Source organism: Prosopis cineraria, unplaced genomic scaffold, assembly GCF_029017545.1.
Source record: "Prosopis cineraria cultivar Desert tree isolate PC_DT_omini unplaced genomic scaffold, ASM2901754v1 PC4, whole genome shotgun sequence".
Taxonomy (NCBI): Eukaryota; Viridiplantae; Streptophyta; class Magnoliopsida; order Fabales; family Fabaceae; genus Prosopis; species Prosopis cineraria.
In genome coordinates this window covers 37,905,707-37,923,463 of record NW_026555335.1, presented here as the reverse complement: position 1 = coordinate 37,923,463, position 17,757 = coordinate 37,905,707, and the positions used below count along the sequence as shown (strand labels likewise).

Genomic DNA, 17,757 nt, shown 5'->3' with positions numbered 1-17,757 from the left:
CTAAGTGGTCCGGTTTGGTCCTATATAATTATTTTAATATAATTAAAATTAATTTTGTAAATTATTAATTAATAAGTCTTAGAAAAAAAAAGTCTTAATCCTGCCTTGCACTTTGCACTTTGATCGAAAAAAAACCTCAACATTGTTACTCAACAACATTTAGCGTCTCAGCCACTCACTCAACTTTGCTCTCATTCTCAATTTTTTTAGTGCGCCAAAACCCTAATCCTGCCTTGCACTTTGTACTCTGATCTTAATCTATTCGAATTTTGAAGGAACATGTCTGTGGGTTGATTTTTATTACTTCTATTCTTGCTGATTTTTTTCCTCTGGTCTATTTTTGGTCTTTCCTCTGATTTTTTATTGAAGTTATGTATTTAAATCATTTGAAGTTTGGACTGTAACTAAAATATTATTTTCTTGGTGTTAGAAATTATTATGAATTTATTATGATTATTAGTGTTTTTATTATCTTAATTGAATTTGTTAAGTTGAAATAGATTGTTGGTCATCATAGAGAAAAAAAGAAAAAAAAAAAGCCAAGTGAGTATTGGATAACAGGACCAGTCTCCCAATCTTATGGACCAAGTCCAATCTTGTTAATCTCTGGTTTTTATAGGATCAAACCGAACTACGTAGTACCTAACCCAGTCCTTTTCATGAAAAGGACAGACTCCGGGCTTAGGCTAAAGTCCAGTCCCGTCCAGCCTTTTGTGCACCCTACTCATTATATTGGTGGGCATCTCTGAGTCACCAGAACCTACTCCATGGAATGCTCGGGGAAGAGAGATTTATTTTCCTGTAATTTGTTTTTTATGAGTAATTTGATACATACATACATACATACAGCCTATGGTAACAAATGTGATTTTTCAAGACATTCATGGTTAAATATAATTTTTGTTGACAAACATACATACATACATATATATACATATATGTGTGTGTGTGTGTGTGTGTGTGTGTGTTGATTTTTGTCTAAATTCGGCACATTGTGCTTAAGACAGGAATGGCCAAAGCCCAATTCACTTCCATGAAATATGATCCCAGCAGTTAGCCGGCCTTATCAGATCTAAATGGAATGCCACATTTGTGCGATGAGGCTTGCCTTCTACCAATTGATGGTGCAGACAGTTACCAGCTCCTTTTGATGCCAAAATTTGAATTTGAAGGAGTAAGCCGTTGTCAATTTTTTTTTTTAATATAAATAGGCAATAAGCATATAATTGAGATTATCTCTCAACACTTTGCACTAATTAATCTGTTCAGCTCAACTTTGACCTAGTTTTAAAATTGTCTAACTTGACTTTTTTTGTCAATTCAGCTTAGGCTCCCCTAATTTACTTTTACTTTATCTTCTCCTAAGTGAAGCACCCATTGTACTTACACATCGTTAATACAAGTTAAATTTGTGTATCATTCAGTGTAACCTTTAGTTTCTATTTCACTTGACATTTCAAGAAAATGGTGACAAAGGATTTTAAAACCTCACACAACTATTTGATTTTACTATTCATTTCAAGAATTTACTCTTCTAACATCTGGCAAACTCTCAAGAGTCCCAATAGCAAGCCAGCAATTATATGTAATTTTTGTTGCATGGAGATGAGCTGCATGTCAGACTGTAAGTTTTCACCAACATAAAATGTTTCAACTTTCAAGATCGCAATATTTCACCTAATTTTAAAGATATCTCTGAAATCACCATATTCGAACAACAACTTTTTAATGACGGTGACAAAAACGAAAAGAAATAATTATTAAAATAAAAACTACATACTCGTGTCTGGTAAATAATGATAAAAAATATTAAAAATTGAGAAAAAAAATAAAACTAAAACATTTAGAATCGGGGTAATAGGAGTGACTCTCGCTAATCATTAATCAACTTGTCGAACATTTACGCTCTTCCTTGAGCCGTTATTCTCCACTACGCTCTTCTCATAACTTGTCGAACATTGAAGTCACTTGTCGATTAAATTTATTTGAGAATTTAATAGGTAAACTATGCGTGTGTGTGTGTAATTTAACATCATAAAGATCTGATGATAATTGCTTAGGAATAAAGTATATAAATTATACTTTCATATCGATATGTAAGAGAAGACCTCAACTGTATGTAAGCAAAAGTTAGGATATATAAAATTTATTAAAATATTTTGGCATTTAAAAATAAAAGGAAAAATTAATTTTCATGTCCTTATAACTTTCTTTAATATAATTTTAGTCCCTATAACTATTTTGTTTCAATTAAACCCTTCTATTACAATTAATTAGATATATTAATTTTTGAAAATTAAAATTATTAGTGAATGATGAAGTTTCTCAAAACAAAAATACTTTTAAAATTTATAAAAAAATTGATTTAATATTATATGTTAGAAAAGATTGATTTACTACAATGTTTACAATTTTATTAATTTTTATAATATATATACTATTTATAAAAAATTACCTAATTATATAAATTTTGAGTTAAAAATATATAATTAATTTTAAATTTATATAATTTTTTAATAACAATCTAAAATTTCTTGTTTTAGTTTTGCAAAAAAGACAAATTCAAGAATTTTAATCTCAAAGATTAATAAAAAAATGTTAAACTATACCTTTAGTCCTTACACTTTACACAATATTTAATTATAAATTTTTAATTTTATAAAGTAAATTTTTAATTTTTTAATCCTAATATTATTAGTTTCATCACATAAATTTTAGAAAAAAAATTCATAGCAGTCCCCTTGTCCAAATTTATTGACAGTTAAATCCCCTAAAATTTTGAAATATCAATTCAATCCTTGTGGGTCCCACTTGGATTAAATTGAAATTAAGCTTTTGGGAAACATGATACAAATAACCCTAATGCCCTGCATTAGTTGTTTATTTTCCATACCCCACTTGTTTACTTTTCTTATACAAATTGTTCATGCGTCGAGTTTTATTTATTTATATTCACAATGATATTATATTCTCAATGAGAGTTGGAAATTTTTTCTATATCAATTATTCATTTTTTTACATGAGTTATTTATGCATATAGCTTTACTTATTTATATACATAGTAGTATTATATTATTAATGAGAGTTGACATTTTTTCCTATGTCAATTGTTTTTAATTGAGGAGATTGGGGTTATTTGTGTCATTTTCTTCAAAACTTTAATTTCAATTGAGCCCAAGTGAAACCTACATAGATTAAATTGATGTTTCAAAATTTTTGGGGATTTGATTGTCAATAAGTTTGGTCAAGGGATTGCAGTGAAATTTTCCCTAAATTTTTTGCTCTAAACTTCTTAAATATTAACAAAATGTTGAATGTTAATATATTAAGTTTAATTTTTTAAATAACAATGATTGATACAAAGAATAACTATTTAAAATTGACAGTTGTTAGGATTAAAAAACTAAAAATATATTTTATAAAATTAAGAAATTAAATTAAAACTTTATATGAAGTTAAAGAATTAAAAGTATAGTTTAGCCAGATATCACTTTTCAAGATACTTCACATGTAAGAAAATTAATGTGTGACAAACGCAAGACCTTGAGCCAATGAAGGGATAATTACATAAAATATGAAAATAATAAAAAATAATTATATATATATAAATAAATTTTTAATTTTGTAAAATAATATTATAGAAGGAAAGTTTAAATGTTATTTTTTATAAAAATAATCTAAATCTAAATATAATTTATTTAAAATTTAAAATCTATTGAGTTTAAGTGAAACATAAAAGATCCATTTTTTTAATTCAAATATATTTTATTTTGGGTCCGGTGGATTCAAACCTAATGAGGTTATGGGGGCAAAATTTTTAAAATTCGATTTACTCTTTGTAATTTTTTCCAAGTTGATTGGGACACTTGCCCACCCTCACTAACATTTGCGTCAGCCATCGGGTGCTTCCAAGGGGTAGGAGAAAGGGGAAGGGAGAAAAGAGAAAAAGGGGAGGGAGAGGGAGAGATTAGGATAAAACTCTCAAAAACTTTATCCAATATTTATCAAAGCTGAATACAAAATGAATGCTCTAATTTCATTTATAGAATTCTAAAAATAATAAAAAAATAAATTTAGATTTAAATCATTAATCTAATTTAAAGACAGAATGATATGATGCTAATGTATATTCTGTTTTATTGAACATAGATAACAATAAAATAAAATAATAAATCCTTTCTAATGGATAAAATCCTTATTCAAATGTTAAATAAATTTTAATTATCCTAATTAGCTAGTCTTTACATCCTATATTCCATCAATCAGTCTTGCATGGTGGACATCTGTCAAAATCTGGATTTTGTAACTACTTGGTGCAAATTATATCTGTCAGTTGGGTGTCACTCATGTTGAATTTGGACATTCAACCTCCTGAGCCATATAGAATGAATGATCATATGAAAAACATCGAATCTCTTTGGAGGATCATTGGGCACAAAATGTCTCTGCACCTGTTTTACTCTTCTCTGCATTCTGAGGTACTGTCTCTGAGGAATTCTCATGAGTATCTTCTTTATGTTGGGTATGTCCTTCACATCTATCTGCACTGAAAATGAGTTCCAATTCAAAACATCACTGAAGGGTGGCACGTAGCTATCTGAAATCAGAACAGGCACACATTCTGCAAACATGGCTTCCACTATTCTGGGACTTGCTACTTCATACCCACTCGGACAGAGGCAGAATCTGCTGTTTCTAAGCCGATCGTAGTAAGATACACCCTTGGGAAGCTGTTCATAGACCTGCACATCTTGGTCTTTTCCTTTCCATTGCTGAAAAAGAAGGTACCTTATATGGCCATGAAGACCACCTGCGAAGAAAGCGAGGATGTTCCTGCGAGATGGAGAGTAGCCTCCGATTAATCCTGTGATTTCACCTGTTATAAGATTAAATTCTGGGAGTGTAGCGTCCTTCGCAGGGTTGAATCCTTCTGATGTATTTGCATTGCACAGAACCCTTATTGAGTTGTGGAACAATTGAGGTACTTGAGAAGATACACGAGGCCCCTATGAAATATTCCCAAAGCTTTCATTAAAAAGTCAACATATGGTACCCTTTTCGAAGGTTGACTAGCTTGCAGGACATGCATGATATTCCAATTATAGAAGTTCTACCTTTAAAAAGTAATTTAGGATCCACGAAGCCGTTGTCCACTTAGCGATGATATAATGCAATTACATCATGACAGAAACTCTAGGATGATAAAGACAACCTCCATTCTTCCCCATTTTGGAAGACCAACTCGCAACGACAAACACAATTTACATATGGAGATACTGTTACAAGTACAATTTCAAATGGAGAATTTATATAAAAAAGACTAGCTTATTGAATTTATAAAAATCACTTCTCTTATGAAGTTCCTTGGTGTGGGACTTATAATAATACACCCTTGATTGTGGGGTGAGATCGTCGTAACTAGTTCTTTTCGTAATATCGGCATTTCAATGAAAAGCTAAGTATAAGTTCAGGGAGAAAACTACCTTGAAAGATCAGCACAATAGGTAGAAGAGCCTTTTGAACTAATAAACTTCACTTCATTTCATAACAGATATGCAACAATATTATGAGTTATGAAGATGAGTGGGGGGAGAGAGAGAAGTCTTATAGTTTTTACCCAATCATGGCAAGAGAGCATGAAATGATCAAATCCTATGCTTCGATTCCAGAAGGGGTATTTATGAGATAGAGTCTGAATGTAGTCAGTCACAGGAAAACCAACGGACTTGGTATCACGGGGCACTCTAGAAATATGTCTCACCATCATAGCCACACTGAAGGGCAAGAAATAGACAAAAGCTTCATCTGGATCATCAGTACGATAATGCCTCCCCCTCGCGAGTTCGTGTATGAATCTTCCTTCTGACGAGTATATGTTCTTGCATGGTCCATCATGGAACAGCGGAGGCTCCCCTTCCTTGTACACAAATATCTTGCACACCTTCTCCATCTCCAGGTAACTCCTATGCAGAATTATTCATCATAATTAATTATCAGTAGTGTACTGTTCAAGGCTCTCATGTGAAGTAGAGTTTGTACCTGTGAAAAGCATTGGGGTTTCTGTACATTGGTCCTCGAGGAACGAAGTCAGGGTCTTGCTGGATTGACGTCAAGTTTCGCACTTTGCTAGCTTCTCTAATGGAAGATCTCGCTTGGGCCAATCTCGCTTGAATCTTTTCCAGCTTCTTGTCCTTCTCATTAGTAATAACGCTAATTTTTTCTGTGCCTTTATGGTTCAATTCTGCATCAAGCTTTTCACCTTCCTAAGGACACACCGACAAAAAGAAGGATATGAGAAAGTACCCTACAAAGAAAAGAAAGGAATCGAATACTGAAACAGTTCTGATGAAGTTCTGACAAATAAGTTCTCGGAAGTAGCCGTTTTTATTTGTCCCCAAGTAGAAGAAACTTGAGCTTCTGATATTTCTGTTGAATCTGAAGTGTTTAAAGAAGGTGGAGAAAATGGAGGTTTTGTTTTCTTTTGTTCAGAAGGAGATGAAACTTGAGCTTCTCCTGATATTTCTAAGGAATCTGAAGTATTCAAAGAAGGTGGAGAAGGTGGAGAAGGTGGCGGTTTTTGCACGTATAAATTAGAGGGGACTGAGAAATTAATCATAGGAACAGAGAAACTTGGCGGGACGAAACCTGTAATGAACACAAGAAATAATGAAGATGACAGTATGATGAGCAGAACCCCAAAATAAAAACAGAAGTTTTGATTTTCAGAAACTCTCATCTTCAGTTCTTCACAGTGCTATCTTCACCAATCGTCATCTTCCCATGTAGTATCGCAGTGAGCGAACAACGAAGTAATATGGGGCTGTGATACATTTGTTGGTACCTAGCTAGAGCTTCTTTATCGATTACTGAGACGAAAAGACAGCTGCATGAGCCTATGAACATTTTTTTAAACGATTTTGTTTAACTGTTGAAACTGATATGTGTGTGTGTGTAAATGACATTTAAAAGGGCCTTTCTATTTTTTTTTTTCTCATCTAGATTGCTGGATTCGGTGTTATTATTTGAGTCAGTTCATTAGACTTTGGTTTCACTTTAAATATTGAAATGGGAGCTGTGCATGCAGGCTAGGCATGCATATGCTTTGTGTTCTTTTTAGATTTGTTTATTGTTTTATATGAAAGAAATCAATAAATAGACAAATAATCAAACTTTTTATATTTGAAGAAAGATATGATAAATTATTTACAAATGTCCATGTTTCCTTGTTTGAAAACAAATAACATAGCCGACAGGCCATTGGTCTATTGGCGCCATTGCCATTCTCTTAGTCCTATACCTCTTGTAGTTAGAGGCTTTCGGATCAAACCCCATCATGATTAAAGGGGGGAAATTATGTGTGTGTGAGTTGTGTGATGTGTGATGAGTGTGTGTGAATTGTATGTGTATGGAATCTCCGGCCCTATGAGGATGGGGTTAGCTAGGTTATTAAAAAAATGAATAATATAACATTCGTTTAGATGAGATTATTCTAACAATTAATATATAATTGGGTTATTAAACAGGATGGAGTATTAATTTTGAAATGAAAAAAAATTATATAGTTAACTTTGTGTATTTAAAGTGTTTATTTCTAATTAAATCAAGACATGCATGTGAATCCTTTATAAGGCTAAGTATCTAAATCTTAAATATATAAAATGTGAGGACAAATTATTTATATTCCATTATCCTAATAGTTTAAAATACAATAAGTGCATTTTTTTTTTTTTTGGAATTCCGATTTCCAAGTCAAGTTTGAGGCGAGTCAAATAGTTTATAAATAAGAACTAGTTATAATTTTTGAATGTATTACACGAGTTCTAAATCAAAAGTAAATAGAGTGGATTAATATAAATTTCGGAATTTATATAGAACTAATAATATTGATCGACAGTTAATATTTATATATTCTATATATAGGAAAAGAAAAATTTTCCGTAGGGGACCATAGTGGATAATGCTAGAATCGTAGAAAGACGAGAGAGTAGATAAACAAGGAGGAATAGGTGGCCTAGATTTATATTTCAATCTTGGATCTTTGATTCCTTCGAAGAGACTAAAAATAGTCTTTGAAGTTATTTCCTATGGTCCCAATATTGTAGGAACGCTAGAAAACGATTGGTGCTCATGTGAAAAACAAGGAGGAATCCCAGAAAATATAGTATCAATAATTTTTTTTATTCTATTGTCCAGCATGGTATTAAAACCATTCATCCACTCGTGGATATCTTGAGAAGTTTTTGATATTTTTCTTGAAGGCATTGCTTATTCTAGAATTTGAAACTTGACATCTTTTAGAATTAGCTTATTTAACTCTTCAAACCATTTGAACCAAACTTCTCTTAGTTGCCATCTTTTAACTATTACTCAAGTTAGATTATATGGTAACCAGTAATGAGGTTCAATTCTGCGTTAAGCTTTATTTTTCCCTTAACCAGTTCTGAAGGAAGAAAGAGAAAGAAAACAAAGTTGAGTGTTGAGTGGTGGAGTTCTCTCTCAAAGTTCTTGGAAGCAGCAAGACGTTTCTTTCTTTGTTTTTGTTTTTGTTTTTTTGTTTTTGGTAGCAAACAAGATGAAACTTGAGCTTTTGATATATCTATTTTTGTGGAATATGAGTAGCATCTAACAAGAGATGGAGCATATTGTGTTTTTTTTTTTCTAGAGAAAATTAATATTGCAATCCTTATAGTTTAATTGTCATATTTTTAATTAGGTCCCTGGAATGTTTTTCCTTTGGCTAAAATATATTTTTAGTTTTCTAGCTTTAAATTAGGTGTCAATTTGATCTTTTAATTTTGTAAAATATTTTTTAGTTCTTTAACCCTAATATCATTAGTTTTAAATGATTATTTTTGTAACAATTATTGTTATTTTAAAAAAATTAAACTTAATATGTTAATATTTGAGAATATTTTCTCAACATTTAAAAGTTAAATGTTAAAATTTGTTGGGATAAAACTAACAGTGTTAGAGTTAAATGACTAAAAAAATATTTTATAAAATTAAGGGACTAAAATAGAATATTATGTAAAATTAAAAGATTAAATGTATACTTTAGTCTTTTCTTTTTTTTTAATCTAATCCTTGTTGTTATCTATCTCAATCCATAACATTAAATAAAGATACATGTTTATGTGTGTTTGAAGATGCTGACATGGCTGATGACTTTGTCATCTCCATAGGCTATACTTTGAATAAATTGTAAGGAATTCATTTGAAAAAAGATAAACTTAAAGGAATAATATGCCTGAGTTCATTCATCCCTATATTTCACAAGCCTGATAAACGTAGAAATGCACTTTCTTCAACAATAATGAATCTCTTTATTTCTACAATGCTTAGTAACCCCTTCTTTGTTTCTTTGGCTACAAAGGACCACTAATCACAAGTACAGTGGTTGATTTAGGTGAGTTAAGCTTATTTAAATCAGGCTCAATTCAAGCCTATCTAAATAAATTTAAACTTATAAAAAAATTATATGATCAATGTAACGTCCTAAAATTTTAATTAGACGTATTAAACAAAGAAGGAAAGAGTTAGTACGAAACAAGATTTGGGATTTAAGAGTGAATTGGAAGGAGAAGTAGGGCTTTTGTCTACAACCACCTGCTGTTGTAACCAAATAGGCGATCATCACACACGACTAAACATTTTTGGGAGTGGAGTATACTCTCTATTCACAACCATTCACTGTCATATCCTTCACAAGAGATGACCGATTGTGTTGAGCATTCATAGAAGTGAGGTGTGTTTATGGATTACAATTGTCCGCAATTAAGTCCTTCACTAGAGATAACCAGTCATAGTTAATAACAATGAGGGAAAAATAAGGTAAATGGCTTCGATTGCTGATAGGTGTGTTTTATAATATGCACAATCATCCATGATTGAAATTGCAAGATTACATTTTAAATTGTTTAAAAATTTAGAAAAGTAAAGAGAAAGAAGAGATAGAGAGGGAGCGATAGAAAACATAATTTTGCTTTGCTAGGGCATACATGATTTAAACGTTAAGAAGTATTTTGAAGCTATCAAATACTTAGGGTAAGTTTTCTAAGCTCCTCTTCTCCTTCCTCTTCTTTTTTTAGGAGTTTTTGACTTAGAGTTTATTATGGGAGGATGATTTTTGGGCTTACAGGGTTACGGATTTGAATCCATTGGCTTAAATAAAACTAATGAAAGTTGTTTGAACTATCTAAATATAGTATTAGTAGTTTTATGTGTTTATGAAAGTGAGCTCTCATTAATGGATGAATTTATTCCGTAAAGTGTCATTAATGGTGGTGGTTGAGATGGTTAGGTGTCATTAATGGTGATTTAAGAGTTTAATAGAGTTAGTTGGGACTAATGGTAGTTAATAAACCTAATGGTGGTAATTAAACTCAAGAGTTAGGAGTTTTGAGTATTTAAAATGTTGATTGAGAGTTAGAAGTGTGATTATGATGATAGTTGTAATTGGTTTGATTAATTATAGATTAATTATCTTGTGCACCATTTGGGCTTGTGAGAAGCATTGCAAGTGAGTTAGTAATGAGAGGTATACCTTTGACTATTCAAAAGTTTGAGATAATAGGAGAAAATTTAGTTTATGTATTTATTTATTAATTGATTGTAGAGTTTTAGAAACTTGTTTTGTAAATGTGAAAATTACTTTCCATGATTTCTATAATATGAACTATATTTTAGAAATGTTTAAATGCAATGTATGGTTTGGAAAATTGATAATCATGCGATTGTTATCAAATGTGCTTTAATGAGTTGTATGCCAATGAATCTTGAAGTTTAAAGTGGTACATGATGATGTGGAGAAACTATATGTAATTTATTATTAATTCTTGAATATGAGAATTGTGAATGTAAACTGGAAAGATGCATAAGATAATGTGATCATACTATAATGATGTGATATGATTGTGTGAAGGTGGTTGAGATATGATATGTGATAAAATGGCTTTAGCTTGATAATATGATGAATAACATGCTTTATATGTATAAGCATGATTGTTCCATGATCATGACGGTAGAAGTTGCCTTAGAGAGAGGAGTAGTGTAATTCACATAGTATGATCACCTTTCAGTAACCAAAGGCTAGCCTTTATCGCGCTATATGTCGAGGAACTTGAATCTAACTTATCTCCACTTATTCTTTGAGGGGACTAGCTTAGAGAAAATGACACATCGAGGATTTAAGAATGGAAGAAGTCATGGTTCGAGAGTAAGTGTAGTAACCTTTAATCATGTTACTCTATACAAGTGATGAGCTTAGGTAATTTATTTACATATATAAAGCCTTGTTTGATTTAATGGCCTATCATTCAATTGGAGGTATCATGAGGTTAGGGAGGTGTTGAACATTCATATCATTATTCTTTATCACATGGTTGCTCAATTTATGACCATGACAACTTGTGATGGTTTATAATAACTTGAGCTATAATTGGATGTGATTGTGACATAATACATGTTATGTGCACACTTTGCATACTTTATAATCATACGACTTGCATTTATATAGATTAGATGTATCTTAGTTATTGAGTGGTTGTACTCATCTCTTTTCTTAAAATTCTATAAGCACTAGCTCAAGGAAAGTTAGAGGGAAAGCACTAAAGGCAGAGGAACTTTGTTCCTACTATAGGTCTCTTTTGTTTGCTTGTATATATGTGTAGTTTTAATGATATTGTCAACTAGAAATTTATTTTGGTTACACTTGTACTATTGGCACACAATATAAGGTTGGTTGTATTTTGGGCTATAGAATCATTGTTGTGTAATTTAGTTATTTTATTAGGGTTGAAATATCAGTGCAAGTATATGTATGATTGTATTGATGTAAATAAATGATTATTTTGATATATGCAATGCTAATAACCTCTTCCTACTATTTTTGAGATGAAAGGGTTGATGGTTGATTTTGAGTTATATGTGTGATATGATTGTTATATTATCTTAAGTCTATGAAACTTGGTCTAGGTGTTGTAATATCCTAAAAAATTTTCTCATAATTTATTAATTTAATAAAGGATAATTATGTAAATTTAAGTATAGTTGGATTTGAAGATATTAAAGACAACTATTAGGTTTGACTTTAGCTTTTAGATTGAGTTTGGAAGTAAATTGGGTCACTTGGGCTCAAATTGTAGAGAAAAATTAAATTTTAAGCCCATTGTACATTATGTTACAGTATGATTTCCTAAACTAGTTTAAAAAAAACACAAAAACAATCCAAACCAGTGGTAGAGACTAGAAAACAGAGAGGATGCGACCAAGAGAGTCTTTTCTTTATTAAGGCATCAACTTTTGGGCATTTGGAGGTTTCTGAAGCTTGGTTTCAACTATGTATGCCTTCCTTATCTCTTCTTTTTTCTCTCTACACATTTTGAAAGTAAGATTTAAGGTTAGGAGATGATAATTTTCAAATTTAAAGTTATCGATCTAAACTCATCAGTCTAAATGGGACTAATGAGAGTTATTTAAATATTCTACACATAATTTGAAAGTTTTTTCAAACCTGTAAGCTCGGGTCATTCATTTTGAACAAACCCTAAAACTTCAAAGTATGATTTTGGATTGTGTAAGTTAATTGAAACTAAATGGAGTTAATGGTTATGCCTAAGTATAAGAGATTGGAATTTTGGGTAATTAAAGCGTTGATTAATAGAAGTTAGAAGAGTGTTTATGATGATTTTAATGATGATTAGTATGATTAATTATAGATCAATTATCTTATGCATCATTCAAGCTTTAGTATAGCTTGTGAAGAATTTTTATTGAGAGGTAAACTATTGACCTCTCAAAGGTTTGAGGTAATTGAAAAAAAATTTAGTTTGTATAGTTGTTTGTTAATTAATTATTTATTAAATTAAATTGTTTAGAACTTGTTAGGTGATTTAAGACCCATTGATGTAAATTTTAGCAATATGATTGATTATGTGTGTGAAATTGTGTTAGATTTTTGAGAACAATATTTATGTTTATACATATGTGATTAATGGTAATGATTGAGAGCATGTCATTATGAGAATGATGAATATGCAATGTAACATCCTGATTTTTATATAATAAAGAAATTGTGGAATTTAGGTTTTGAGGAAAAAAAATGATAATAATAGAAATTTATATTATTTGAGGTTATTTAGAAATAATATTATGATTAGGTATTTAATTATGAATTTAAAAATTTAAATTTAAAACCACATAAGCAATATTTAGTTAAGATATAATACATAAATAATTTTTTTTATGTGTGTGTTAAAAAAAAGAGAAGGTAGAAGGAACAAAAAAAAGGGGGGGTGGAAGGTTGTTGTTTCTAAGTCCCACATTGGTTAGATGAGGGAAGAGAAGAGGTGCCTTCATGTATAAAAAGGAGGGGGTATGTGCATTAGGAAGCATGAGAGGCTAAGATGCAATTTAGAGGAAATTGCAACCTTTGGCCCAAAGGTTTGAATAATTAAATTCAAACCTATAGTTTTTTTAATATAATTTTGGGACTCATATCCCATTTTTATATTATTTTTCTCTCTTCCTCTCACGTTGCTCGGCATTTTTCTCGCAAGGGGGGATTATTTTCTTTTTCTTCAGGTATGTTCTAACTTTCCTGTTTAGATTATCATTTAAAAATTTATTTAATTACAAAATTAATTTTATAGTTATTTTCTAAATAATATTAGCTTTCTAGTGATATGATTATTTTATAGGATAGAGTAAATATTCTGATTAGGATTTTTTTTCTATAGGATAGTTAATCTGATGATATGATGGATTAAAAATATAGGTTAAAATTCTTAGGGATATAATAAATATTATAGAATATTTTCTTGAGGTTGAAACTCATGTTTAAGAATTTTTGAGTTAAAATCTAGATCTATATGGTTGAATTTATGTGGAATCTGAGATGTAGGGATAAACCTATGATTATTAAATATTTATTTAAGTATAAATAGGTATTTTGAGGTTATAGAAAGGTGATCTGAGGCTTTAGGATAATTTTAAAATTTAATTTATTTTAGGACGAATTTTTAGAATATAGAAGGATGAAATTGTGATACTAGAAGTGATTTGAGGATTAAAAAAATAGTTTATTAGGGTATGAGAATTTTAGAAAAGAATTTGAGAAGTTAAATGCGGCATAAATCTTAAATTAGTGTTAATATGGATTATAGATCTAAGACTTTCTAATTATTTAAATTAGAGTTATTTATTTTAATGTAAAATTAATATATAGTATTGTGAAATAATTATGTAGATTATATTGACAAAGATAGTGGTGAAAAAGGAGTTGTGAAGGGGAACTTGTTATTCAAGACACAAGGTAATCATTATTAATGTGTTGTGATGAGTGTGTTTGTGAATGGTTATGTGTTGTTTTTTTGTTTGGAAAAATTATGAATTATTGAAAATAAATACTGTTATATACTTGTTTGAAATTATTGTCAAGTGGGTTAAAAATTTATTTTTGTTTATCATGATGAGATATTATTGTTCGGATATATTTCTGTTTAGATATTTGAATGATGCATGACTTGTCAGGGTATTTTAATGTATGGTGTTAATGGGAATTTCTGTTCAGTTAATTATTACCACGTGGTAAGCCCTCATTGGACCCAATGAGTGGCGTGTCGCTTGGTCCAACTCACCTTTGGCCGGGTGACTTGGCGTCCGAGCATGGTGAAAGGAGGATATAAGGTGTAGTCATGCAATTAAATACTTGTTCGGTTTGTTTGAAAATATTGTTTGTTAAATGTTTTGTGTGCCCACTTAGCAATCGCATGATTAGTTACATCCGCATGCATCATTACATATTAATTTTTGGTTATTGGGACTTTCAAGTCTCATTCCCCGTGGTTAACATTTTTACAGGAGCGAGTCCGACCGAGAAAGCACCAGAGGTGTAATTATGGTGTATGGGACACTATCTTTTACGTTGCCTCTTATTTTGGATTATACAATGTATCTTGTGCCAACTTAGGACATATCTTCTTTGTGGAGCATGTAAACTCTAATCTTTTTTATTAAAAGTATTTATATGATCAGGAGGATTATATCCGTCCCTCTTGATTTATGATCTGATTTGAATATCATGCCATGAGGATCATGTCTGTCCCTCATGGTTCTAATTGCTTTTTTGAGATATTTTAAGACCTGTGGTATATTGTCTTGGATGTATTATGGTAGAAATTTTTCTACCATGATAAGGGTATGATAAGGGTTCAATGAAAAAAAAATAATTTGTTGAATTAATAATTTGCGAAAAATCAGTTTGTAAATTTGAGGGTGTTACATGCAATATTTGGTATATGGAGTATAATGGAGAAAGAAAATTGTGTGAATATGATGTGATGTGATTGATGTCATTGAATGGCATGTAAATTGTCAATTTGTGCATGGCATGATTATTTAGGCAAGAATTCACTTATAGGAAGAGAAGTAATTGTATTAAACCCACATGATAATGACGGCTTATCATTGAAATTGGAAGCTTGTGTTGGCACATAATGTTGGAATTGGGAAGTAGCCATTATTTCATGGTTGATTAGGGATTATCCTACTTATTTTTTAAGGGACTCACACCTAACTAGTCTCTATTAGTTTATGAAAAGACTAGATTAAGGGTACGACACCTATGATTGTTAGTATTGGGAGAATCGTGGATCATAAGTGAGTGTTTCGCCCTAGCTCGATAGCTCCTTATAAATGAAAAGCTGGGTTAGTTTGAGTTGAGGACGTAACCACTAAAGAGTCACCAATTTCATGTTGAAGATATCAGGAGAATATAAGTTAGAATTGATCATGCATTCTATTTTTGACCACATAGTTGTTATTATTGTGGTTTTGTGTGTTTTCTATTAGAGGTGCATGGTTGTTATTATTGCGACCCTATGATGTGCATTTTGAAATTATGTGATTATATATGTTTATACCCAGTAACATGATTGTTGATTTTGTAGTTGAGGCTATATTCAAAATATATGCATATAATGTTTGTGAAATTATTAATTGTCATTTGCATTTATAATTAATTGATATACAACTATATAGGTTAGATTGACCTTAATTACTAAGTGGTTGTACTCACCCTCTCTCTTTCAATATTACAAGAACTAGCTCATCAGGACAAGACTGAGGGAAATAGTAAGAGGCTTAGGATTTCTATCCTAAATTTGTTGGCCTCATTTATTTAAGAGTTTATGTGTATAATTTATCTTAATAATGCCAACTAGGAGATTGCATGTTTTTGCTTACTTGCATTATTTGACTCTTGATCTAAGTTGTGTACTTTCGGCCTTAGATTGTATGTGAATTAAATGTGAAATTTAAATAGGGCTAAAATACTTGTACAAGTAAGAAGTGAGTATACTTATGAGTAATAGTAATTTAGATAAGAGATTACATGATTGAGACTCCCCCTATCATTTTTGAGATTAAGGGGTTAAACTTTGAAAATATGTTATATATGTTATTGGAGTATTGTGATCTGTTGCATAGGTCTTGTTAAGTCCATTGAATATAGTTTAGGAGTGGTTTTAAGTCTATGACACTTAGTTGTGATTTTGGACACCCTAGTTATATTTTAAAAGTATAAATAAATAAGTTCACATTTTGGTGTCTAACTTTTGATTGAAAAATAATTTGAATGTGAAACCAGTGCCATTAACTAGAGCTTAGAGAAAGTTTTTGATAGACACTTAGATTATCTCAATCAAATATCGAACGGAGAAATGAGTTGCGTTGAAAGTTTAGTTAAAAAATCTACCATAATAGCTTTTTGCTATCATGGATTTTTACATTTTATGCTGTAGCATATTATGTTAGGATTATTATTTTTGCTCTTTTAATTTCAATTTAATGTTATCTTACCTTATATGATATCCATGCTTTTATATACATGTTTTACTCTAATTTTAGTTTATGAAATAATTTTTTAACATGTTGAGTTTTAAAAACTTGGAACTCCATTTATGTAAATTTTACAAACTTAGTAATTTACTTAAGTTAGTTTTATAATTACCTCAATTATGAAGTTAATTGTGAATTAATAAAAGAGACCTAACAGGTATCAGGTTAAACTTTTGGCACATTGGTTGATTTAAGATATCCTTATTATTGTTAAGTGTGAAAAGGTAATTTAATTGCATTCGGGTGTCTAACTTGTTGATATGAAATAATTTGAGCTAGAACTAGTGCCATTTGCTAGTTTGTGAAAGAATTTTCTGTGAACATCTAAATTATCTTAATTGAGTGTTAGATAGAGATTTAGGGTGCATTGGAAGTCAACCCTCGAATATGTCATTGATCAACATCATGTTGTTTGATTATGTGCAATGCATTGCAGTCCATCATGAGGGATTGTCTTTTGGCCATGGCACATGACTCAGTCTATGAATTTTTAATGTTTTCAACTTATTTTTATATATTTAAATTATTATTTAGTATCACATGTTTCCATATATAATTATACTTTGATTTACATTAGTTTTAACTTTCGAAAACTTGGGATTCCAATCTCGGCTTCTTTATGGTTTTAAAATGAAAATGATTTCTTGGTTTTGATTAAGCAACCAGGTAATAAGGGTGTTATTAAAATCAAGCCTAGTCCAAGAAACTTATTTGGACCACTTTAAATATTTAAATTATTAATTTTTATTCTTTAATAAAATTTTAAATTTTATATTAAAATTAATTATTGTTATTATTATAAAAAATATATAACAGACTTTAGAGACACTTAAAAAATTTTTAAGAAAAATTGTGATTAAA

The 17,757-nt window shown here is 30.4% G+C and overlaps 1 protein-coding gene across 2 annotated transcripts; it reads right to left on the bottom strand.

Moving 5' to 3' along the window:
- Positions 1–4,057: 4,057 nt before the first annotated feature.
- Positions 4,058–6,927, bottom strand: LOC129308368 (probable glycosyltransferase At5g03795). Of its 2 annotated transcripts, none has more exons than XM_054949449.1 (4): positions 6,359–6,927; positions 6,040–6,263; positions 5,618–5,960; positions 4,058–5,006 (listed from the first exon to the last, which is right to left on the bottom strand). In XM_054949449.1, the coding sequence occupies exons 1-4, from the start codon at positions 6,734–6,736 to the stop codon at positions 4,341–4,343; spliced, it is 1,611 nt and encodes a 536-aa protein (XP_054805424.1). In that variant the 5' UTR covers positions 6,737–6,927; the 3' UTR covers positions 4,058–4,340. The 2 variants fall into 2 exon arrangements, with proteins under 2 accessions (XP_054805424.1, XP_054805423.1); XM_054949448.1 differs by having other exon boundaries at positions 5,618–5,963; positions 6,359–6,925.
- Positions 6,928–17,757: the final 10,830 nt, after the last annotated feature.

What these genes read in the sequence shown, in the direction of transcription:
- LOC129308368 (XM_054949448.1), bottom strand. Translation starts at nt 6,736, where the DNA reads ATGAGAGTTTCTGAAAATCAAAACTTCTGTTTTTATTTTGGGGTTCTG. An exon ending in AACCCCAATGCTTTTCACAG is followed by an intron (nt 5,964 to 6,039) that starts GTACAAACTCTA and finishes AATTCTGCATAG; the next exon opens with GAGTTACCTGGAGATGGAGA. An exon ending in TGCTCTCTTGCCATGATTGG is followed by an intron (nt 5,007 to 5,617) that starts GTAAAAACTATA and finishes AATATTTCATAG; the next exon opens with GGGCCTCGTGTATCTTCTCA.